This window comes from Schistocerca americana, chromosome 10 (genome assembly GCF_021461395.2).
Source record: "Schistocerca americana isolate TAMUIC-IGC-003095 chromosome 10, iqSchAmer2.1, whole genome shotgun sequence".
Lineage (NCBI taxonomy): Eukaryota > Metazoa > Arthropoda > Insecta > Orthoptera > Acrididae > Schistocerca > Schistocerca americana.
Window position 1 is genome coordinate 184,613,990 of NC_060128.1, and position 26,970 is coordinate 184,640,959.

Here is a 26,970-nt window from a genome sequence, read left to right on the forward strand (position 1 = left end):
CACTGACGTCAGCAGGCCGGCGGCCGCCCCATTAACAAGGCGATGAGTCCTCCACTGTAGACCAGTCGCGAACGCGCCTCTGCTCTGTTGCCTTGTCCTACAACAGTTGTTCCTCGCACAGGATCTCCGCCGTAGCCCAGAAGCCGGAGCTCTGTACCTCAAACTGCAAAACTCCGCCAGAGATAAGTTTCTCTGGACCAAAAACGAAACCCTGTGGTACTTCGTCTCAAGCTTCGCTCTACGCTACTCGAGCCAGAGAAAGTCATTGTAGAAGGCTCTAGTGGTCCTGTGTAGTGCATTCCGGTCTGTCTAGGACAGGGGAGCAGTCGTGTTGGACCAAAGTTTCATCCGTGCGGAATTCGAACCACAGAAAAATGCAGCTGGGATCTGCGACAGTCTTGCTGCTCTTGACCAGCCTGGTCGTCGTAACTGCTGGGGAGAGACAGCGGTTTTGCTACAAGAGAGTGGGGTAAGTCTACCATACATTTTTCAAGTCACTGGTGCTTCAACTGCTCTTATGCTGCCTTCTGTCTTACTGTGCTAATCTTTCCATCTCTACCCAACAATTATGCTTGCTATTATCTCCTCTACTGTTCCTTCCACCTCCATGTAACAGTTACAGGATACCATAGCAGATTCTCTACAGACTTTTTCCTTCCTATGGTGAGGGTCTTCCAGAGACTGCTATTCTTACCAACACGTTTTGCTTCTTCTCTATTTCACATACCTCCTAGAGCTGTACTAATTTTTTTCTTCACATGTATGTAAATATTGTTTAGAACGTTATATTAAGACACTGTATATATGTAAATTTCAAGATTTTCTTTATCCAAATGCATTATGCGTATGTCTGACTTTCCAAACAGCGGTCTCAAATGGCACCATGGCACCAGGCTGTTCCATGGAACATAATTGCTTGTTTAACTTGTCCCTGAAGTTAGCCTTTAACTTTATTCGATACTATAGCAACCTGTTGTTAGAAAATATTTCAAAAAACGATAATCTTGTAAGGGTACAGCCCCTATACGTGTAATAAATGCAACATTATCTCTATGCAACAGTGCTTTTTGGAGCAATCGGCAAAGGGACCATACGCACCTTTTGGTGTGCTGGTGGACGAGCTTTTGGTACACAATATCAGCGCAGTATGTGTGCTTGGAACTGTTTGCACTAAATAGTGTACATCTTCGTACATCCATAGTTGAAATGGAGTACAGTGGGACGTAAGATGGTATAAACTTATATTAAAAAATGAAGAAATTCCTCTAGCTGTATTTAAGGTGTAGACTTTATTTTGGCAATTAGTTTCAACTTTGTAACAACGTCATCTTCAGGCCCAACACTTGTTAATGTCAGTGAGTTACTACCAACCTTCCACACGGAGTACGTCCGTATCTCACCACTGACGTCTAGTATCAGCCGCACGCAGTTGACTTCAACAAGTGTTGGGCCTGGAGATGACGTTGTTAAAACGTTGAAGCTAGTTGCCAAAATAAAATCGCACCTTAAATACAACTGGAGGAATTTATTCATTTTTAGTATAAGTAGTGTAGAAGTTTCACTCAAATTGTGTTTTCATAATTTACCAGTATACGTCCTCCCAGCATAGACTTATGTTTTGGGAGCAGTGGAGCTCACCACACAAGTAAAGCATAAAATCTACTGCAGTCTTCCTCTGTAGTTTTCACCCCCTGCTGCTCTCTCTAGTACCATGTAACCTCTTCCCTGATTTCTTAACACATGTCCTAGTAACCTATCCCTTCTTGTTGTCAGTCTGCCTCGTACACTCCTTTCTTCACCGAGTCTGTGGGGAATATCACCTTTCCTTATCTCGTCAGACTAAGTAATTCTCATTATCCTTCTATTGCACCACATACGAAACCCTTCGACTCTGCACTGTTTAGGTTTTACCACTGTCCACGATTCATTACAATACAATGCTGTGTTGCAGATGTACATCCTCAGAAATTTGTTCTACAAATTAAGGCCTATGTTTGATACTGGAGACTTGTCTTGCCCAGAAATGCCTACTTTGCCTGCCCTAGTCGAATTTCTGTGTTTTCTCTGCTCCATCTGTCGCGGGTTATTCTCCTTCCAAGGTAGCAGAATTCCTTCACTTCCTCTAGTTCGAGGTCACTAATTTTCATTTTAAGTTATTGTCAATGCCACTTCTGCTACTGTTCACTGCTTTCGTCTTCCTTCGACTTACTCTCAATCCATATTCTGTACTCATACAATTCAACAGATACTGTAACTCTTCCTCACATTCCGTGAGGATAGCAATGTCATCAGTTAATATACCGTTTATATCCTTTCACACGGAAATTTTAATCCAACTCTTGAACCTTTCCTTTCTATCCGTCATCCTTTCTTCATTGTTTAGATTGAACACTAGGAGTGAAACACTCCACCCTCTTTTACATCGTTTATAAAGCGAGCACTTCGTTTTTGGCCATTTATTGTTCCCTCCCGGTCTTGTACATACATAAATTACGTGTCTTTCCCTATAGATCACTCCTGTTTTTCTCAGAATTTCGAATATCTTGCACCATCTCACAATGTCGAACACTTGGATGTGCTTTTTTTTTTTTTTTTTTTTTTTTATGACTTGCTTCGGTTATCAAGAACCTCTGATGCCTTTCGAAGACCAAACTCACAGCACCTCGACCCTCGACTTTCTTTTCCATTCTGTGCACTACGTGAACATTAGTAACAATTTTGAGGACCACCTGCATCCGAACATGCTCGGTGTCCACTCTGACACCAATGTCCGTGTCACCAAGCTAGAATCGTGATATAGTGTTTTGAGGAGCATGATGGTCAACTCACGTTAATGTTTTGCTCACTAAATTCGCCTAATCCGAGTCCGGCTGAACCAGTACGCTAAAGAAGGTGGTCATGATGTTTTGATTTGTCGCTGGAAGTGTTTAAAGTGTCGCGTATGATGACGTACGATGTGAGAGACTGACGTATACTCTTGCTAGTACCTCATATTCTTAGAAGCTTCCCTATGCGAGAAAAATGCTTCTTTGGGAAGGAAAAATTGACGTTGATGCCTAGTGTTTCTTCATAAAATAGCATAAAGTAGGCCTATGTTGTTTCTGTCCAGAGATTTTGCTCGGTGAGTGTTAATTTCATAGACATCTTGTCCGCTGCAGGTGGTCTAGTAGCAAGCGTTGCCTCCTCTGGATCACAGGCTCATGGGTTCGATTCCCGGCAGAGTTGGTGATTTTCTCCGCCCGGGGACTGGGTGTTGCTCTCATCATTTCATCATCATCATCGTCATTATCATCATTCGCACAGTGGCTAGACTGGATTGAGTAAAAATATTGGACTGTGTAAAAACTAGGACTTTGTACGGGCCCTGATGACCGCGCAGTTAAGCGCCCCACAAACCAAACATCATCATCATAGATGTCTTGGTAGTTTTCGTGGGTAATATTTCGCATTTGCCATTCTGTATGTGATACTATCCTATGTGGCAGGTAGATACTGTACAGATGTAGATTAGCGCTGAGAAGAGTATTGCTACAAGACGTTCTGGTGAGTGCATTGCAAGTTGTTTACCATGTGCAACAGCGGTACAAAACTTGTATGCGTAGCCACCTTTATGCGGAGACGGATGTGGAACATTTGGAGTGTTTACCTTCTCCAGCTTTTCGACTTTCTCAGGAAGGTCAACTGCTCAACTAACGAGAAGTTTTTCTGCGATTATGACCACTGAAAATGTCAGTGACATTTCTGTAGTATCCAACACCAAGGTATTCATAGGTTTGGGCTTCATTATACCTACTCATGTATGGAGAAGTTTGAACAGTACTCCATCTAGCAATTTTGTTGATACGACCGTTTTCCGATGTCAGCATATAAATATTCGTTTTACAAACTAAAGAGCCTTTTTCTTGTTGCAATGTGACGCTTATTTACGTTCCAGATGCGTTTTACCTTTTAAACTAAAGGTGTCTATAGAGTTTTTCTCAGAAATTATACAGTTTTGTATTTAGGTGTGATACTTGGAGACATGGAACATTTCACACCACAGTATTTATACGAATAAAATGTTACTCGTCTGTGCAGGAATAGCCTATGTTTTCTCTCATCTGGTCACAAATTTCGGAAGAACAAACGAGTAGCCGGCTGGGGTGACCGAGCGGTTCTAGGCGCTACAGTCTGGAACCACGCGACCGCAGGATAGCAGGTTCGAATCCTGCCTCGTGCATGGATGTGTGTGACGTCCTTAGGTTAGTTAGGTTTAAGTAGTTCTAGGGGACTTATGACCTCAGCAGTTAAGTCCCATAGTGCTCAGAGCCATTTGAACCAACAAACGAGTAAATGCGTGTAACACTTTAGTAAATATTATGATGAAACAGTTTCGAACTTTGAAGATTCGCGTCTTAACACAAACTGTATTACTACCCTGAGAATCCCTTCAAAATGAAAAGCGTCTGGAAAGTAAGTAGGCAGGGTGGTCAGAAACAGCCCAAAAAGCTTGGGAGGCTATTGCAAGGTAATCTATGCCGAGAAAGAGTTGATAGGAAAAAAATAAAAAAATAAAAAAATTGATACGGTGAGCCGTTTCTGGTTTAATTAACATTGACGTTGGCTAATCAGGTCGTTTTGTGAGCAAATCAAGCAACCTGCAACAGACGGTGTTGTCAATCGTGTTCTTCATTTGGTTAGAAAAAAAAAAAAATACAGAAAATAAAAAAGGAAAGCACTGGCAAGCACCGAGTTAACTTCGACGCCACTCAACTCGGAAAGGGCGCAACGTAACGGATTTCGGTTTTCCTTAACAATTACCGCTCAGCATAACCTATCCTGCAACACCCTTATAAGCTCCTCAGACTGTTTCTGACCACACTGTATATTATGCAGTATGTCCCAAGCAAACCTCACCATCCCAAATAACATCTTACGCAGAAAGATAGAAAAATATATCGAGCAAGCGCTGTATGGCTACCAGGGGTAAATCAACCAACACGATTGTCTTCCGTGTAACTTTCTTCGTCACAGAGATATGAACTGAGGTACGTCTTTTGTGAATAGCATTGTACATTTTTTATTCGGGAATGACCTTCTCTCCTCAAGACATGTTCAAAATCGTATCGCAGTGTACCGTCCACGTGGACATTTAGTTATTAAGAACGTAACACCAAACTGACTTTGAGTCTCCTGTGCTTGGACACAGTGCAGGTATCCGGCGTAACATTAAGTCGTCTCCTAGCTCGAAACGACAGAACACAAATTGAAGCACCAAGAAAATATAGGCAGGTCACTGATTTGACGGTCTTAAAAAAAATATTCAAATGTGTGTGGAATCTTATGGGACTTAACTGCTAAGGTCATCAGTCCCTAAGCTTACACACTACTTAACCTACATTATCCTAAGGACAAACACACACACCCATGCCCGAGGGAGGACTCGAACCTCCGCCGCGACCAGCCGCACAGTCCATGACTGCAGCGCCATAGACCGCTCAGCTAATCTCACGCGGGTTTGACGGTCTTCATCTAAAGGTGTAGAGCGCCGACAGTAAAAAGAACATCGGAGAAGTAGTTCTGGTTGACGAGGATTTCCTTCTGACAGAAACTGTTCACGTTTCTGGAAGTGGATTGCACGCAATTTCTGATGTAAGAGTACATGGTAAGCGTGGACGGTTATGGTCACGCGTTAGACTACGATGCAGACAAGTTTTGTGAATGCCAGTCGCTTGTTGAGGCTGTACAATGCTCATGTGTGAATTGATCCCTACTGAAGCAAGTACAGTAACTCTGTCGTCTTCGTTTGTACGATTGTACGAGTTCTACAACGACTGTGTTGTCTCGGGCTGAAACTTCCCGTTTCCTGAATATTCAGAAGACGAGAAGACATTCGTCGAGGAAGTGGTTCCTTTGCAGAGTACTCCCACCTGACTAGCTTTACACCAACCTTTAACCACAGTACAAGAAACATAATAATTGTGCACTTTTTAATCAAGGACCGCCGTTACTGTACACAATACGTCGTTTAATAGTAATACAGTTCTGCGCTACTTGCACCCGTCTTGGAGTTACTGTTGTGATAGTTTACATTCGGCATAGATGACCAGCATTTCCACCTTGCTTTCGTTCGTGTACAGTCTAGACACAAATCTTCATCTGAAGACGGGTAAGCGCATGACGGGTGTGCATTTTTTATGTTTTTTTTTGTGGTTTCCATTGGTTGATACCTTTCTGAAGAGGTCTCGAAGAGAGGAAGTGGACTACCGAACACATAATACAGGCTGCCATTTAAAACAGACGTAGTGCCATTCATATCTTGTTGACGAACAAAGTTACAATATATCAGTCATGCTGGTTAGTCTTTCTCTGGTGGGTCAACATTTGTTTGATATATTTTTAGTGTTCCGTTCCTCAGTGGGTAAAAACTGAATCCTCATTGAAACCTATAGGAAATTTGGCTGGAAGCAAGGTATCGCAGTACAAGTAAAGGAAAAAAATCCGGAATTTGTGGAACTTATTATGTCACATAAGGAAAAATTCGTTTCGTCATTAGAACTTAACGCTGCATTCATCACCCATCAAAATAAATATAGAAAAATATTTGTGCATGCAAACATGACATGTAAGTTGTAGTCATGTTTTAGTAAGTAAATAAAATATATTTTATTGAACCTTCTCTCTTTACACATCGTACATGAACTGAACTCACCTGTTCGCTTCTTTTTCTATGTCCACGCTAGTATGAGGAATTTCTGTAAACATTTTGATACGGTCTTGGAATTCCCTGGACCGATATCTTGCCAGTGTCGTATCGATAACAGCCCGATATCGTCGATATTGTAGATTCCCGTGATGGATGTATTATCTACACAGGGTACTATCTACACTCCTAGGGAGTGAGCACGTAATATTTTGATTGGGAAAGCATATCCGGAAACGTACCGTTTGCGCTCTACGGCGGTTCAGTTCAGATATGCCATTCATCCTTCCCTTCAAGCTTATTGGTCCTGCATCACGATCTTCGTACAAAACGTACAGGACCCACTCTAGGAGGCTGTGCCACTGAATATCAGTCGGATTGTATTGGCGTAAGCCGGCCGGTGTGGCCGAGCGGTTCTAGGCGCTTCAGTCGGGAACCGCGAGACCGCTACGGTCGCAGGTTCGAATCCTGCCTCGGGCATGGATGTGTGTGAGGTCCTTAGGTTAGTTAGGTTTAAGTAGTTCTAAGTTCTAGGGAACTGATGATTTCAGCAGCTAAGTCCCATAGTGCTCAGAGCCATTTGAACCATTTTTTGGATTGGTGGTAGGTTCCTATGGGACCAAACAGCTGAGATCATCGGTACCCACTACTTAATCTAACTTAAACTTACGCTAAGGGCAACACAGACGCACATGCCTATCCGACAGGGGGACCCCTGCGAACCGTCACAAGGCGCCTGAGACCGCGCGCCCACCGCGCGCGGCGTATCTGTCAGCATAATGGTACACCACTTCTCTTCTGACGAGTAGGTCGGAGACGGACGATATGGTCAAAGATGGTTAGGCCGAGGTGAACCAAAAGCGTGGCTGCCGTGACCGTCGGGTTTTACTTCTATGGACTACTTCTTGTGGAATCGTAAGTAAGTTTAATTTACGGGCAGGGGAATAGAGACAGTTGAATATCTGCTGGCTCGAGTTCTGGACGCTTCGCTAGAAACTGAAGACACTCCAGATGGGAAGGACCGTGTGTACTAGGAAATGGTTCATAGGTACAATGTTGATAGTCGCCGCATCGAGCTGCTGTTGAAATGCATCAGTACTGCTCTGAACGTACAGTATGCTGGATTCTTTTTGGAATAGTGTAAACACGTAATGTTGAAGTGTTAACACAAACGAATGGCCTTGAGTGGTAAATGGATGTTTCGTTACGTTTCCTTGGAAACTGTTACCTAATTACTGTAGTGCATCAAGCCTAATTCAATTCCTCACGCAAAAGTGGATGAGTTGGTTGGTTGGTTCATTCGGGACAGGGGACAATACAGCGAGGTTATCGGTCCTTTTGGATTAGGGAAGGATAGCGAACGAAGTCGGCCGTGCCCTTGCAAAGTAACCATGCGGGCATTTGCCTGAACAGATTTAGGGACATCATTGGGAAACCTAAATCAGGATGCCAGAATGAGATTTTCACTCTGCAGCGGAGTGTGCGCTGGTATGAAACTTCCTGGCAGATTAAAACTGTGTGCCCGACCGAGACTCGAACTCGGGACCTTTGCCTTTCGCGGGCAAGTGCTCTACCAACTGAGCTACCCAAGCACGACTCACGCCCCGTCCTCACAGCTTTACTTCTGGCAGTACCTCGTCTCCTACCTTCCAAACTTGACAGAAGCTCTCCTGCGAACCTTGCAGAACTAGAACTCCTGAAAGAAAGGATATTGCGGGGACATGGCATAGCCACAGCCTGAGGGATGTTTCCAGATTGAGATCTTCACTCTGCAGTGGAGTGTGGTCTGATATGAAACCTCCTGCCAGATTAAAACTGTGTGCCGGACCGACACTCGAACTTGCCCGCGAAAGGCAATGGTCCCGAGTTCGAGTCTCGGACCGGCACACAGTTTTAATCTGTCGGGAAGTTTCTAAATCAGGATGGCCTGAAGCGAGTTTGAACCATCGTCCTCCCAATGCGAGTCCAGTGTCCTAACCACTGCGCCACCTCGCTCAGTGGATGAGTTAAACATCTGAGTTGAAACCGTTGTAGAACGGAAATGGTACGTTTGCAGACGTGGTTAAAAATGGCTCTAAGCACTCTAAGCACTATGAGACTTAAAATCTGAGGTCATCAGTCCCCTAGAACTTAGAACTACTTAAACTAAACTAACCTAAGGACATCACACACATCCATGCCAGAGGCAGGATTCAAACCTGCGACAGTAGCAGTAGCGCCGTTCCAGACTGAAGAGCCTAGAACCGCTCGGTCACAGCGGCCGGCTCCGAAGGTGGGTTCCTATTTAAAATATTGTGTAAGTAGGCTGTTTAGGTTTCAATATTGGTAACACCACGTAGTGCTCTGTATGAAAATTGCTGTCTGTGCTGTGTGCTCTCTGTGGCTGGTTTGCGTTGTTGGAATATTCGCCATTGTAGTGTTGGGCAGTTGGATGTGAACAGCGTGTAGCGTTGCGCAGTTGGAGGTAAGCCACCAGCAGTGGTGGATGTGGGAGAGAGATGGCGGAGTTCTGAGAGCGGATGATCTGGACGTGTGTCCATCAGAGACAGTAAATTTGTAAGACTGGATGTCATGAACTGCTATATATGTTATGACTTTTGATCACTATTAAGGTAAATACCTTGTATGTTCTCTATCAAAATCTTTCATTTGCTAACTATGCCTATCAGTAGTTAGCGCCGTCAGTAGTTAGAATCTTTTATTTAGTTGGCAGTATTGGCGCTCGCAGTATTGCAGTAGTTCGAGTAAGGAAGATTTTTGTGAGGTTAGTGATTCATGAAAGGTATAGGTTATTGTTAGTCAGGGCCATTCTTTTGTAGGGACTATTGAAAGTCAGATTGCGTTGCGCTAAAAATACTGTGTGTCAGTTTAGTGTTGATCAGAATAAGTAAAGAGAGTAATGTCTGAGTACGTTCAGTTTTGCTCAGCTGTTTGAAAAGCAAATAATGTAGGAGGTTTATCAGCACAGTCATTCATAAATTTTTCTAAAGGGACGTTTTATAATTGTATACTCACTCCCCCCTCCCCCAAAAGTCCAAGAAGTCTGTAACGGAAATTTCCGAACACCCTGTATACATTCTTAAGTTTTTACGGAACGCTCAGTGCGCTAGTCCTATTCGCACTTCGCCAATTTCTTTTTATTTTGGACAGGAAATTTGTTTGAGGTGGTCAACCCAAGTCAGATGCATTGCACTGCGTTTGAATCTAGATGTTCCAACACTTGCTTGCTACCTCCGTGGCAGAACGCGCTACCACAGTGTCACGTGTGCACTGTGGCCAGGGCATTGCCCAGCTGTGTGATTCGGGCACTTATCACCTAGCCTGCCGTTGTCGGTTTCCTCGTGCGGTCGGTTGAGGAGAACGTGGCCACTACAGCAGCGCAAACCACCGGCCACGTTTCAGGAAGCAGGCGTTTATCTTTTCGCGCAATCCGGTGGAAACCGGACAGTCGCCAGCACGTATTTCCGGGGACCCGTTCAGAGAAACAGTAACGTCCTCAAATCGAAGGTCGGTGATGATGTTGAGGTTGGTTTGGGGGGCGCTCAACATCGTCGTCATCAGCGCATGTACAAGTTACAAACTCTTTCCATTTCCAGTCTCAGCACTCCCCAAATTGTGATAAGATGATGAGGACAACATAAACACCCTGTCCCCGGGCGGAGAATATCCGCGACGCGGCCTGGAATCGAACCCGGGACCCCGTGATCCAGAGGCAGCCATGCTAACCACTAGACCACGAGCTGCGGTGAGAAGTGTTACCAGTCGAACATGGCCCTACTGCAGCTTCGTTCTTCCCTTCTTTCTTCCCGGTATTTCTTCGTTGTTTCAGTGTATTTCTTCTTCCTTTACTCAGACTACTTGCTGGTTCTTTTCTTTTCCTCCTTACCTTGGTAAATGTACGAGGATCACTCCAAAAGAAATGCACACTATTTTTTTTTTAATCCTTCTTTTATTCTACATGTTTCAAAGTTTTACACTGTGTAGATACATCCTTTAGGAACAATATTTTCATTTCTCCACATAATTTCCATCCCTCTCAAGTGCCTTACGCCATCTTGGAACCAGCGCCTGTATAGTCGCACGGTAAAATTCTGTATCAACCTGTTGGAGCCACTGTTTGGCAGCGTGCACAAGGGAGTCATCCTCTTCAAACCTAGTTCCACGAAGAGAGTCTTTCAGTTTCCCAAAGAAACATGGAGCCAGGTCAGGACTGTAAGGCTGGTATTTCAGTGTTGTCCATCCGAGTTTTGTGATTGCTTCCATGGTTTTTTGATTGACATGTGGCCTTGCATTGTCGGGCAACAGCAAAACATCCTGCTTTTGCAGATGTGGTCTAACACGACTCAGTCGAGCTTGAAGTTTCTTCAGTGTCGTCACATATGCATCAGAATTTATGGTGGTTCCACTTGGCATGATGTCCACAAGCAAGAGTCCTTCGGAATCGAAAAACACCGTAGCCATAACTTTTCCAGCAGAAGGTGTGGTTTTGAATTTTTTTTTCTTGGGTGAATTTGCACGATGCCACTCCATTGATTGCCTCTTCGTCTCTGGTGAAACATGATGGAGCCACGTTTCATCACCTGTCACAATTATGCCAAGAAATTCATCTCCACCATTCTCGTACTGTTCCAAAAGTTCGCTGCATATCGTTTTTCTTGTTTCTTTGTGAGCCACTGTCAACATCCTGGGAACCCACCTGGCACAAACCTTTTTTAACGCCAACACTTTCAGTCTTCTGCAAACACTTCCTTCCCCTATCCCAACGTAGCGTGACAATTCGTTCACTGTGATGCGTCTGTCAGCAGTCACCAATTCGTTAACTCTCTGCACATAGTCGGGAGTGTGTGCAGTACGAGGCCTGCCGCTGCGAGGACAATCCTCAATATTGCCGTGCCCGCTTTCATCACGTAACCTGCTTGCCCACCGACTAACTGTACTGCGATCGACAGCAGCATCTCCATACACCTTTCTCAACCTCTTGTGGATGTTTCTCACTGTCTCGTTTTCACAGCACAGGAATTCTATGACAGCACGTTGCTTCTGACGAACGTCAAATGTAGCAGCCATCTTGAAGACATGCTGTGACGGCGCCACTCACGGGAACAGGCTGAACTAAGTTTGAAAACAAGCGGGAAGGATGTATCTACACACTGTAAAACTTTCATACATGCAGAATGAAAACTGTATTTTTACAAAAATAGTGTGCATTTCTTTTGGAGTGACCCTCGTACATTTTTCGAAGTTACCCGCTGTACACCTCTTTTTCCGCTACTAACCCCCATCGAACGTCTGATTACCTTACAACCTGAGTAACGAGTTCACCAGGAACATTTCAACCCTTCTAAAACTGCCCGACAGCTGGTGATGTGATTCTGAAGGATCAACCGCAGCTAAACCCAGTCCAAGCTGCCCTCAATAATGTCGGACAGGGATTGTCGATCACTACTGAGGGTCAGAATAAAAAGTCGCATGAAATCAGGGGAAGGAATCACTTGTGAGTTCCAGAGTGCTGCCAGCAGTCCAACTAGCACAATGACTGTGCGTAGGGAGTTCAAAAGAATGGGATACAGTGGTCGAGCAGCTCTTCATAAGCTTCACAATTCTGTAGCCAATGGTAAGCGACGTTTGAGGTGGTGTGAGAGCGGTGTCACTGGGCAGTGGATGACTGGGAACGAGGGATCTGGTGTGATGTATCACGGTATACCCTGTGGTAATCCGATTCAGCGGTTGGGTTGGCCAACGCATGGAAAACGCTTGTTGATATCATGTATACCGCCAACAGTGATGGACGAAGGAGGTGGTGTTATTGTGCAGAGGTCCATTTCGTGGTCCCCGAGTTGAAGACATTTTATAGCATGGTATACTGTGTAGGGTACAGCATCTGTGAGGCAATGATTTGCGAACAAAAACATTGTTGAAATGGACTAACCTGCCCAAATCCCAACATGAATCCAGTGATACACCTTTGGGGTCCAAACCCCATTGTCCAGCATCATTATCATCTCTGGTTTCGGCGCTCCGGGAAGAATGACCTGCCTTACCTCCAGAGACATTCAGACACCTCATTGAAAGCGTCCCCAGCAGAGATCAGGCCATCACAAAGGCGAATGGTGGACACTCCCCGTACTAGTGTCCACCTGCTGCCAGATACTTTGGAACACATAGTGTACATGAAACAAATGGGAAGAATCTCTAAATAAAACTGGGCCAGACAATATTTAGAATGAAGATGGCCCAGAAAATGGGCTGAGAGGCATGTAATACATACTGCTGAACTGAATGCTTTCTCAGATTTTGCCATGAAATGCTGGACACTTTGCTGGAGGTTTTGCCAAAATAATTCCAGTCTCAAACTCTTATACACCCAGTTCGGCACACATTTTCCATGAACTGTGCTTCACATAAGAACATAAGTCTCATCGATGAACGCGCACTGTTTCATAGTGTGCACCATTTTCTGTTGCATTCATCTCCTTACGAAACACGTCTGCTCATCTCACTTACTCGAACGTAATGACACAGTGAAGTAGTCTGGACAGAACATGCAGGAAACGGGTATTAGCAAATGCATGACAGAAACACACTGGTGCATCGAAACCGAGACTTCCAGATTTTTCTGTGGTTGTTGTTGTTGTGGTCTTCGGTCCAGAGACTGGTTTGATGCAGCTCTCCAAGCTATTCTATCCTGTGCAAGCTTCTTCATCTCCCAGTACCTACTGCAACCTACATCCTTCTGAATCTGCTTAGTGTATTCATCTCTTGGTCTCCCCCTACAATTTTTACCCTCCACGCTGCCCTCCAATGCTAAATTGGTGATCCCTTGATGCCGCAGAACATGTCCTACCAACCGAACCATTCTTCTAGTCAAGTTGTGCCACAAATCTCTCTTCTCCCCAATTCTATTCAATACCTCCTCATTAGTTATGTGATCTACCCATCTAATCTTCAGCATTCTTCTGTAGCTCCAACCACATTTCGAAAGGTTCTATTCTCTTCTTGTCCAAACTATTTATCGCCCATGTTTCACTTCCAATCAAGGCTACATTCCATACAAACACTTTCAGAAATGACTTTCTGACAAATCTTTACTCGATATTAACAAATTTCTCTTCTTCATAAACGCTTTCCTTGCCATTGCCAGTCTGCATTTTATATCCTCTCTACTTCGACCATCATCAGTTATTTTGCTCCCCAAATAGCAAAACTCCTTTACTACTTTAAGTGTCTCATTTTCTAATCTAATTCGTTCAGCATCACTTGAGTTAACTCGACTACATTCCATTATTCTCGTTTTACTTTTGTTAATGTTCATCTTATATCCTCGTGTCATGACACTGTCCATTCCGTTCAACTGCTCCTCCAGGTCCTTCTGTGGTCAGCAGCTCTATTATTGATTGACAAATGTCAATTACGAGTCAGTCCATTTTCTAGGACAATTTTTATTTTGTCCAACATGTATGTGGAAGAATGGTAAATGCCCTCTACCATACACTTCCCAGTTGTTTATCATGGTATGGATCTAAATTCAGAAGACATCAACAAGGAGGACGCTCTATGTACGAGAAAACTGAGCGTATAATTAGGTGTAAGTTGTCTCCATTGGAGTCGAAGACACAGGCTGTGCGATGATACACAGCTCTATCAGTGTGCTGTGTAACCGAAATCAAATCTCAAAGTAGGTGTTGTGTATTTTCAGGTACACGCGCAAGCACGGGGAGACGCAGCATGTGCAGAGGACGGTGAGAGACGAGTCTTGTGAAGGACCATCATGTGTGAAGTACGCCGCAGAGGCCAGGCCGGTCACACACTACAAGGTCAGTACGCTTTATGTTTAACTCTTAAGAAGCAAAGAATTACCTTAGATAGTCAAGCAGGTCGCATGATAAATCTTCTTCTCGGTGGGGACAAATTACTACTGACGTTCTGCAGGGTTCAGTTCTGTGACCACTCATATTCTAGTTATATGCGTGGTGTCCCAGAGAAATAGTCAGCACTACTCAGGGATATGACAGGAACGGTCATTCGAAGCAGAAGACTTCATATGGACATATGTCCTCTTCCAAATAGTTACGGAGAAGAAACGTATTTAATGTACACGGTTAATTATGTTCTGTGTTGTTCAGTACATAGTCAGGAATACACATGTATACAACAGCTAGTGAACACTACAACATGTATTTATGAAGTATTAATTGAAAAACATATATATTTAACATGTTCGCCTCTAATTATTACGCGATACGATACTTCAGCGCCTGTGTTATTCTGAACTGCGTATTTAACCACCGACACCATGCGTGCGACTTTCAAGTAGAATGTCTCGCCTGTACGGAAATACACATAATAGATGTACGAGTACGGGTTGTAGACACATGGTTGACAACACATGGAATTTTGGGTCTGCCTGTGAGTCATGCCTGTATAGGCTAATTGTAAAGTGACTGCTCATGATAAACGAGAAATCTGGGTTTTGGTCCTGGTCCAGCATAAATTTCCATTGTCGTCACTCTGTTATTCTCAGGTTCGCCGATGACATTGTAATTTTGTCAGAGACAGCAAAGGACTTAGCAGAGCAATTGAACGGAATGGACAATGTCTTGAAAGGTTAATATAAGATGAACATCAACAAAAGCTAAACGAGGATAATGGAATGTAGTCGAATTAAGTAGGGGTTATGCTGAGGGTATTACATTTGGAAATGAGACACTTAAAGTAGTAAAGGAGTTTCGCTATTTGGGGACCAAAATAATTGATGATGGTTGAAGTAGAGAGTATGTAAAATTTACCCTGGCAATGGCAAGGAAAGCGTTTTTGAAGAAGAGAAATTTGTTAACATCGAGTATAGATTTAAGTGTTAGGAAGTCGTTTCTGAAAGTATTTGTATGGAGTGTAGCCGTGTATGGAAGTGAAACATGTACGATAAACAGTTTGGACAAGAAGAGAATAGAAGCTTTCGAGATGTGGTGCTACAGAAGAATGCTGAAGATTAGATGGGTAGATCATATAACTAATGAGGAGGTATTGAGTAGAACTGGGGAGAAGAGGAGTTTGTGGCACAACTTGACTACAAGGGATCGGTTGGTAGGACATGTTCTGAGGCATCAAGGAATCACTAATTTAGTACTGGAAGGAAGTGTGGGGGGGGGGGGGGTGACAATGGTAGAGGGAGACCAAGAGATGAATACACTAAGCAGTTTCAGAAGGATGTAGGTTGCACTAGGTAATGGGAGATGAAGAAGCTTGCACAGGATAGAGCAGTATGGAGAGCTGCATCAAACCAGTCTCAGGACTGAGGACTACAACAACAACACACACATTTTGGATGTAAGTGTACAAAAGCATCTCATTACTATTGTTAAAACTGTACAAAATCCAGTGTCACAATTTTAACTCTATGGCATCATGTCGCGAATTTATCACACATATCAAATACTACGCTATGTGGTGAAAAGGGGCACTGATTAGTTTCATTACAACGTCTAGTCGAAAGGTGCGCACAACAACAGCACTTTGAAAATACTGCAAGAGTGTGGTATTACATGGTGTACGTATGCTTTTATGCATATAGACTTGAGTCGCGAGTGAAAGTTTGTACCGATCTGGAAATCGAACCTGGGTCTTCTGCTTACTAGGCAGTTCCATTAGTCACTAAGCCTCTTTGGATTGAGAAGGGAGGCGTGCCAGGGTCAGCCTGTGCGAAGGTGGCTTTGTGGCTAACGTACCTGCCTAGTAAGTAGGAGAGGATGTTTGATTCCCAACCTTGGTACAAATTTTCATTGGCAGCTTCAGTTTGTGTACGTAAAACCTTATCTGCATGGTAGTAAAGTCTCTGAAATTGTGTTGTTCCATTTGTATATTGTTGAAATGTACGACCCTGGTAGCTGAGTGGTCAGCGCGACAGAATGTCAATCCTAAGGGCCCGGGTTTGATTACCGGCAGGGTCGGAGATTTTCTCCCCTCAGGGACTGGGTGTTGTGTTGTCCTAATCACCATCATTTCATCCCCATCGACGCGCAAGTCGCCGAGCGGTGTCAGCTCGAAAGACTTGTACCTGGCGAACGGCCTAGCTGACGGGAGGCCCTAGTCACTCGACATTTACATTTTGTTGTTGAAATGAATGCTATACCACTGTCTGCTGTATGTAACCATGTGGATGGTATGTGTGTGCAGACTGAGGTGGTGTTCCGCACAGAGAGGCACTGCTGTGCCGGCTACCAGAGGTCCCCAGACACACCAGACGCCTGCGTTCCCATCTGCACCAGGGGCTGTCCTCAAGGAGAAAGCTGCACCGCACCCAACAGGTAAGTCCTTCCTTCATTGGAAACGTACTGCTTTCCATCTACTGCAGTTACCCCTCTTTCTCCCTTCGGAAAATATGTATGACTTGGCGGTACCTTAGGGCACCATCCTGGGACCATCATTACTCAGATTCTGTCTTACTTGTATGATAGCGAAGTGTGTCATTTCCATATCCATTACACAGCAACAGGCGACTCTATGTGACGTAACAGGTAGCAGTATTGCTGCAGTAGCAGTTAGAGAACGCTGGTTTATTTCAGATTGCTTAGCAGTACCTTTCTCCACTTGGCCTGAATACTGTACATCGCCGCCTACTTGATCCAACCTGTACCCTGTGGACCGTGAAAACTCTATTCTGACTCACGCAGGAGTCTGCATGTGAGGGGTTCTTGTTTCGAATGCTAACATTGCTAATTTTATTTTCGGAAACACTCGGTAATCAAAGTACCTCTTCACTCATACAGGCACTTTCACCTGGTAATTTCTGGTTTCAGGCGCTAACTACATAATTTGTTTTCATTTCAGATGTATTTCACTATTTTCGTTACAAAGGTCATCTAGAGATGATTCTTTTTTAAATACTGACACGTACAAATCAGCTATGAGGTGTGAGTTCTGAACTGCTGATTCGGCAGTACTAAGCATCTGTAGCATCAATCTTTTCTTAAGACTCCTCTTTGAACACTATTATATGTGGCATCCCATATCCTCCTGTTCGGGTCTGTTGATCATTTTAACTTGGTGTCACCGTCGATAATTTCCGAAATTTCAAAAGTTAACGATGTCAAGGCAGAAATAAGGACACTCATAGCTGCAGATTCCCCTGTAAGGGGTGAGTCAAGTGGGATGTAATGTTCCAGGGGATGAGAGTGCCGAAAGGGATGGAGGAAAGGGTTGCGGTATGGAGACGGAACATTGGTCAAGTAAGTTAGGGGTGTGTGGGGCGAATGAAAATAGACCAAGGGGCAGTTAAGCAGTCTGAGCCAGCTTTGCTATTGAATAATTTGCAGCACATAGATGTAAGATGGCGGGAAGATTCAGCTACTGTGCTGACGAACTATGGATTCTGAACCACTGTTTCAATAGAATTTATAGACAAGAGGATTACATGAAATTTAAAAACAGTCGTACTTCCTTACATTTAGAACGGCAACACCGTTATTTAAAAAATAACGAGTAACAAGAGACCAGCTACACGTCTAGCGATACCGCCTACCACGCAACGGGGCCCGGGTTCGATTCCCGGCAGGGGACTGGGTGTTGTGTGTCCATCATCATCATTGACACGCAAGTCGCCGAAGTGGCGTCAACTAAAAAGACTTGCAGTACAGCGACCGAACCCCGAAAGGGATATCCCGGCCAGTAAATGCCATGCGATCATTTCATTTCATTCGGCAAATGTAGTTGCTGTGGGATGAATGTCTCCATATATTCAGTGACTGGCAGTCCTGTTCTCTCGTAGGAAGCCATGGAAGAAGGCAGTGGAGCAACGTGGATAACTGACTCCTGTGCCGATGATTCCCCATAAGTATATTTACCCTCATCGCTCCATAGCCTGTTTATTCGTTCACTGAAGTCAACAACTTCTAAAATGGTAAAAAGTATACACGTCGATCCGAATTTTTCTTTTTATGAGACAGTTCAAAACATGCACACAACACTCAGTGCAACACACGTGCAACAATAACGCGATTGCTGTTTCATTGGTTCATTGTCAGTCAATGCAGATCCGTAACAAACAAAACAATACACGCACTCCTTAGAGTTCTGCTGCGATGGCTCATTCGACATAGCGAGAGTGGCTTTAAGTACGAGCTGAATACGACAAAGGAGTCGGTAGGAACTGTTATCCAACAAAGCCCCATCTCAATCTCCTCATGATTTCCTTTCACACACCTCCACTCAGTTCCCATTTTAGTCGCCTTCGATCCATTTCCTTCCTCTTCATCACCATCTTCTTCTTCTACTACAGCACTTCCCCCTTTCCTCACGTAACACTCTTGTTCTTTTCTTTTCTAGCTCATCATTTTTACAAACTTCCTCTCCAATTTACTAACACACTAAAATACCTCGGACTGACTTTAGACTGTAAAGTGATATAGAGACCGCACCTACTAATCAACCAAAAAACAGCTCACAATAGACTAGATTATTCGCAGATACAACAGGGGACTTCCGAAGAAGATATTTTTAGAAATATCGGAACCTAGGTCAAGAGATAATAAACCTTTGTTTTGCAACTGCTTGGCTGATTTTTTCGACTTCTTCAAATTTACAAAGACGCTGTTTCGCAGCCATGTTCAAGATTTTGAAATCTGCCGTTTGTCAAAGTCACTTCTCTCAATGGATTTCCCCATTTGCAGAACATATCTTCGCTAGGGTGATCCCCCGTCCGTGACTGCACCGCTTACATACTTTTGCTACCGCGTCACGTGCCTGCAACGCAACCAGCCGGCATCAAACGTAGCGGTTTTCAGTGGTCGCAGTGTTTTGGCTGATTAGTGCATATCGATGCATGCATAATAGGGCCATCAATAACTGGACTCCGTGATGTTTTTGTGGAATGTTTACTTCGAAGTACACACTCCACAAAAGATTCATGGAATTTAGAGGCGCTATTTTCGTTTTTCTCTCACGCTCCAAAGTTCTTTCACTAGGTGAGACGCTTTGCAGGCACAAGGCTGAGACAGGAACCAATGTTTCAGGTGTGAATGCGCAGAGGGCCACGAGAGGGACTCCGAGGGGCGGTGCGTCCCAGTTTCCGCACCTCTGCCGGAAGGAGAACCCAGAACCCTGCAGTCGCAGATCTTGTCATACGTCAACTTGTTGCTCGGTGAGTACCGCAATCTCGTATATTGTTTGTCATGTGCCAGGTCGTGGATGTAGTAGCACGTCCCGCCGACAAATACTGAAAACGTGGTAATACAATATGTCGTAATATGACATATTATGCCTCTCAAGAGATTGTATCAAATGTAATTACCCAGTAAATTCATCTGCAGTTCGTTTGTTGTCGATGGTTATTGAAGCTACCAGGTTCTGAAGCAGCGATGTATCGCAACTGCCCGACCTTTTCCCTGTCGCTTATTTCTCTCACACTATGGATTCGTCAAAATCATCAGTTGTTTTCTATTATTTTTACATGTCAACACTTTTACGCCCCTACCACATGGGACAAGGGTTCTTGGGGTGTTTTACGGAGCGGTATATTTGGTTCGGTAGCAAGGCGTATGTGTACTGAATCTCGCACCCCATACTTAAGTGTGCTAGGAATGTTCTACACAAATTCTACAGCGTGTCCCAGAAGGAATGATCAATATTCAGAGATATGACAAGTATGATACAACAGCCTGGGATTGTGAGTCCGCATTAATATTTATTTCCAACCTAGTTTCAACAACAAATACAAATACCGCCATCATCAGTGGGTTCTTTGATTCTTATTTACTATACGTCTCAAAATAGTTTTACGACCTTAAAAAATCAAGACGGACTCATAGTCTCTTGTTGTTTTTGTAGGCTAACACGGAGCAATGGAGGAGTTTCAAAATGAAATTATTGACAGGAACTAACATTTGAGGCAAAAAATGTCTAGTAAACATGGGCTGTGAAATGCATGCCCCAAAGCTGTGAATGTTTCTTCATCTTCAGTAGTATCAAACGAATCTCTTCTGCTGCAAGCTCTTTGGTTTCCGTATTTTGGGAGAAAAATGTCCAGCGTGCAAGGGCTGTAAAACACATGCCTTAAATACTATGAGGGGCTCTATTCGTGTTCGCTACTGTGAAACACGTCGCTTCTACTGAGTAAGTGTTCACAGCTCTTGAAATGTGCGTTTTGGAGTCCCTGTTTACTCGACAATTTTTTCTTGTTTTAGTCCATACAATCTCCTTCCAAAATAAGCAAAGCAAAGACCTTGCAGTAGGAGATGTTTCTTCACATCATCGAAGATGCTACTAGGGTACGCTCTTTAGAGCCCATGTTTAGTAGACTTCTTCGCCTCCAACGATCGTTCCTGCCGTATTCCTGAATACCGAGCATTGCTCCTGGGACAACCTGCATTTCTCCAGACCGTACGTTATACTTGCACCAAATGTGGTTGCTTATGGCGTACCAGCTTTAACTCAGTTATCATCACATTACCACAAAAAAATAATTGTTTTTATAGCATTTCTCTACAGGGTTCTGTGGGATCTAAACTTGGCATCCATCACAAAAAATGCATATTTTTAGTTCCCACTTTCTTACTCAAAGCAGTTTCTGCAAAATTTCTGACAACGATTGTGGATTTAAACGCAGTTTATTCAATTACTCGGGTATCGGGAGATCTTATTCCTACTGATAGGTCGAGAAATAACTTCTTTTTTTAATGTATGAAAAAGTATGACAGTCGCTTGCAGCTTTCCTAGAGAAGTACTGGACATACAAGTTTTTACAATTTTTGCAGAATGAAATCGGCGTCGCTCTAAATCAACGCGTATCAAGTCAAATTCCACAGTTTCACTAATATTCACGCAATTATCAACATTTTATGTAATGGCTTTGCGTCATCCTCTCTCTACTTATTTCGTACTGTAGATTTATCTTCTCCTCTTCTTTCTCTTTCGTCACATCTTAATCTTTTTCAGTTCATTATTCTCCATATATTTCTCTCTTTTTCTCTTTCTGTAAATATCTCTTGCTCTCTACTCTCATCCTCCATATATTTCTCTCATCTCATTTTTCTTTCTCTATATCTTTCTCTCTTGCTCGTCTTGCTATTTTTTCTGCCTCTATTCATCTTCTTCCACTTTCTCAATACTTTTCATTCACTTCTGATCCTCTTTCTCTATACACCTCTCTCTTTTTTCTGTTCCTCCTTCTCCATATCAATATCTTATTGTGTATTCCTCATCTATAACATATTTGTCTCTTCCTCTGCTCTTAGTTGTCTCTGAATCTCTCTCTCTCTCTCTCTCTTCGTTACTTTACTGTACTTCTAGCTTTTCATTTCCCTCCTCATATTCATCTTTTCATTTTAATATTTGATTATCTTACTCTCATTGTCTTTCCTTTCTATGTCTTCTTCCAGTTCCACCATATTTCACTCTTACTCTCTCTCTCTCTCTCTCTCTCTCTCTCTCTCTCTGTGTGTGTGTGTGTGTGTGTGTGTGTGTGTGTGTGTGTGTGTGTGTGTGCCAGTTTGCTTGTATGGAAGATCCATACACTCTGAATTTAGAGCACTTTATTGTACCACCGTACATGACAAACTTATCACGGACTTTTTTCGAAGCACTTCCAATGTTGACGTCACTCCTCTGTGTATTTGCAGACGGCGTGAAGTCTCTACTCTGGGATGAAGGCGCCCACAAGCACGCACACACCGCCGGCTCTCTGCTGCCGGCTCGCAAGGAAAACCCGATTGCAAGGTAAGCCGCATCGCGCACTTCATTCATAGCGCATGTGAAGGTCAGCAGGCCTTTGTGCGTCGTGCGACAAGAGACGGGAGGGTCCCCAGGAAGGCCGAGCGTGCCACGAACAGCTGGCGGTAAGCACGCCGCAGAGGGCGAGCATCGACCTGAGAGCGAGACGTTGTAACGGCGCTCATTCTGCGGAGTGTAGTGACCCGCACACGTCCGCCTCTGCAATAACAGTCCCCTTAAGGAAATAATAAGATTAAAATCATATTACTGTGAACTTTTTAATTTACATTAGTTAACTGCAAATGCCATCACTGGCACAGTGAACGTACCATATGTACTGTATCTTACAAAATGTGCTGAACCTGACGGCCAGAAACCTCAATGCAAGCGTAACATCGCCGAATAAGACTCTGAAGCACCCTGATAAATACCCCTGATGTGTTTATAATTACATCACGGGCAGCTAATATTCTGGCAATTCCTTGTTTATACACTATGTGACCAAAAGTAACCGGACACCTGGTAATGCTGGAATTCAATATGGTGTCGGCCCACCCTTAGCCTTGATGACAGCTTCCACTCTCGCAGGCACACGTTCAATCAGGTGCTGGAAGGTTTCTTGGGGAATGGCAGCCCATTGTTCACGGAGTGCTGCACTGAGGAGAGGTATCGATGTCGGTCGGTGAGGCCTGGCACGAAGTCGGCGTTAAGAAACATCACAAAGGTGTTCTATATGATTTAGGTCAGGACTCTGTGCAAGTCAGTCCATTACAAGGATGTTACTGCCGTGTAATCACTCCGCCACAGGTTCTGCATTATGAACGGGTGCTTCATCGTGTTGAAAGATGCAATCGCCATCCCCGAATTGCTCTTCAACAGTGGGAAGCAAGAAGGTGCTTAAAACATCAATGTAGGCTTGTGCTGTGATAGGCCCACGAAAAACAACAAGGGGTGCAAGGCCCCTCCATGAAAAACACGACCACACCATAACACCACCGCCTCCAAATTTTACTGTTTTCACTACACACGCTGGCAGATGACGTTCACCTGGCATTCGCCATACCCACACCCTGCCATCGCGTCGCCACACTGTGTACCGTGATTCGTCACTCCACACAGCGTTTTTCTACTGTTCAATCGTCCAATTTTTACGCCCCTTACACCAAGCGAGGCGTCGTTTGGCATTTACCGGCGTGATGTGTGGCTTATGAGCAACTGCTCGACCATAAAATCCGAGTTTTCTCACCTCCCGCCTAACTGTCATAATACTTGCAGTGGATCCTGATGTAGTTTGGAATTCCTGTCTGATGGTTGGATAGAAGTCTGCCTATTACACATTACGACCCTCTTCTAGTGTCGGCGGTCTCTGTCAGTCAACAGACGAGGTCGGCCTGTACGCTTTTGTGCTGTACGTGTCCCTTCACGTTTCCACTTCACTACTACATCGGAGACAGTGGACCTAGGGATGTTTCGGAGTGTGTAAATCTGGCGTACAGACGTATGACCCAAGTGACACCCAATCACGTGACCACGTTCGTAGTCTTTGAGATCCGCGGAGCGCCCCATTCTGCTCTCTCACGACGTCTAATGACTACTGAGGTCGCTGATATGGAGTACCTGGCAGTAGGTGGCAGCACAATGCACCTAATATCAAAAACCTATGTTTTGGGGGGTGTCCAGTTACTTTTGATCACACAGTGTACACACATATAAATAAACAGCACAGTACGTGTAAACTTGTACACATGTTAATTGTAAGCAAGCTAGAAAACGGTTTTGCTAGACAAGATTACTTCCATATATCCTTAAGGAGGCTTCTCTGGCCGCAGCTTCCCTACCGCAAATTGTTCAGTGGAGCATTCTCTATGTCCCGTTACATTTATGCCCGCTCTTATGAAAACTTGCTGTATTTTAATCACATTTTCATGGCAATGTGTATTGTTTTTTGCGCTGTAGGTGAACTATTTTTGATCTCGATATTGGTATACAAACTTAGATCATTAGATTTTTAAGTGGTATTGAACTGTGTTTGTATGGGCTCATGGGCGTGGGAAGAACTAAATAATGGAGCTAGAAAAAGACGTTTGGATTAGAAAAATTAATTTTTATTTATTTATGAACTGATGCACAGAATTATTTATGAGGCACCGTGATTCTTGGGGTGCGTGTCTAAAGACGAAAGGCTGATTTTCTAAAGCACCTCAGTTTTAACATGGTCGTATTGTTAACTAATATCAAATACCGGCCTTAATTTGAGGAAGAAATTTCAGAGGATGTACGTCTGGAGTACAGCATTGTATGGTAGTGAAACACGGACTGTCGGAAACCGGAACAGAAGAAAATCGAAGCATTTGACATGTGGTGCTATAGATGAATGTTGAAAATTAGGTGGACTGATAAGGTAAGGAATGAGGAGGTTCTACGCAGAATCGGAGAGGAAAGGAATATGTGGAAAACACTGATAAGGAGAAGGGACAGGATGATAGGACATCTGCTAAGACATGAGGGAATGACTTCCACGGTACTAGAGGGAGCTGTAGAGGGCAAAAACTGTAGAGGAAGACAGAGATTGGAATACGTCAAGCAAATAATTGAGGACGTAGGTTGCAAGTGCTACTCTGAGATGAAGAGGTTAGCACAGGAAAGGAATTCGTGGCGGGCCGCATCAAACCAGTCAGTAGACTGATGACCAAAAAAAAAATTGTTAAGTACAATGGAGCCGAAATATTAAACTGTCAAATTATAACCGCATCCTCACTTCCGTCTAGCTATTGAGAGAATTGAAACCCAAGACTTACAGCATTCGCGCAGCTACAAAAATCTTTAGACAACGTTGAGTGGAACACCTTCTCTTGAATGCTGAGGGTAAGAGGGGAAAAAATACTGTGAGCAAAACGTTATATGCAATTTGTACAGAAAGCAACCTGCAGATATCAAGACTCAGTAGTTGAAAACCAATAAAGGATACGGAGGGGGAATTTGGAAAAAGAAACAAAGCTCAGGCAGAAGAAATGAAAATACTAAGGTTTGCCGATGACATTGTAATTCTGTCACAGATGGCAAAGGACTTGAAAGATCAGTTGAATGGAAAGGGTACTGCCTTGACACAGAGGTTGTAAGATACTGTCTTGACACAAAGGTTTAAATTGCACATCAATAAAAGTGGGTGCTGGAGTATATTCAGTCAAATCAGACGCTGATGAGAGAGTTAAGTTAGGAAATGAGACAATAAAAGTGTAAAACTATGGATTTTTCGATAGTAACGTATTTATTTTTGTTACAGGGGTGCGACAGACGAATTCAGTGAAGAAGCTGGAGCAACCTGCCGGCGCAATGGAACTGCAGTGGAGAATTCCCTCCCGGCTGGAGCCCTGGACCAGCACTGGAACAGCAGCTGCTTGTCTGACGCCCGCCCGCTCCTGGTTCCCCTGGCTATGGGCGGACAGCGTTTCGCCACAGCCGAGTTCTGATGACGTCACCGTGACAAGTCGCTGTGACGTCACCGCTGCGCGAAGCGGATCAGCTGCTGTGATCTCGCCGTCCCGTTCAACAGTGATGTCAGCTTCACGCACCACGGCATCCGGGGCGGTGTCATCGTTACCACAACACAACTCCTCTCATCGCTTTTAATCTATCGTTTCACCATTTCGTCTCTACCCCCTCTGCAGTTTTACATCACAACTCACTGTCGCTTTTTATTTATCGTTTCATCATTTCATTATCTACCTCTACAATTGAATACAACTCTACTCGTCTTCACTATTATTTTATCGTTTCATCATTTCGTTCTCTACCTCCTCTACAATTTGACACCACAACTCCCCTCAGCATCACTTTTAATTTACCATTTCATCATTCCGTTCTCTAGCTTCTCTACACTTTTACACAACTCCACTCATTGTCACTTTTAATTTATTGTTTCATCATTTCGTTCTCTACCTCTTCTACAATTTTATACCACAACTCTACTCATCATCGCTTTTAATTTATCGTTTCATCATGTCATTCTCCATCTCCTCTACAATTTTACATGACTACTCAACTCATCATTGTTTTAATTTATCGTTTCATCTTTTCCTCCACAATCTTCCACACGCTTGTAAATAGTGCTTTGGTTCGATATATTTATTTTAAATCAGTGTGCTGTTAGTGCATAAGACATTGTAGTTACCTATTTATCACTTGTGCAGCTATTGCTGAGCAAGAAGACCAGAAAAACCTCTCGGTGTAAATACCTATTTTTCATTGAACGCAAATATTTTTATTCTCGTCTGTGTTTGACTGCTGTGATCGCCAATCGAAATACACAAAATGCCTGTGCCAGTCAGTTTAATGGCATGATTCCTGAGAACCACAAACACACTTAACAGTATTATAAATGAAGACCACGACTTATGGTATAGGTTCCTCCCTACGATTTCATATGCCAATGAATGGGAAATTTCACTATGACAGCAAATATTATGTTTCCGCATTTCAGGAATTTCACTCCATTTTTTTCGGAATGCTTCAGTGGAAATTTTAACACATTTTCTTAAGTGTGTCAAAATGTTATCTTACATATTTGTCACAATAAGCTACCTTTAGAA

At 43.6% G+C, this 26,970-nt stretch overlaps 1 protein-coding gene across 1 annotated transcript; it reads left to right on the forward strand.

Annotated features, from left to right (window-relative positions):
- The first annotated feature begins 75 nt into the window (after positions 1–75).
- Positions 76–26,970, forward strand: LOC124552641. The gene is made up of 6 exons (XM_047126969.1): positions 76–469; positions 14,379–14,496; positions 16,853–16,983; positions 19,687–19,814; positions 22,291–22,387; positions 25,665–26,970. The coding sequence occupies exons 1-6, from the start codon at positions 375–377 to the stop codon at positions 25,849–25,851; spliced, it is 756 nt and encodes a 251-aa protein (XP_046982925.1). The 5' UTR covers positions 76–374; the 3' UTR covers positions 25,852–26,970.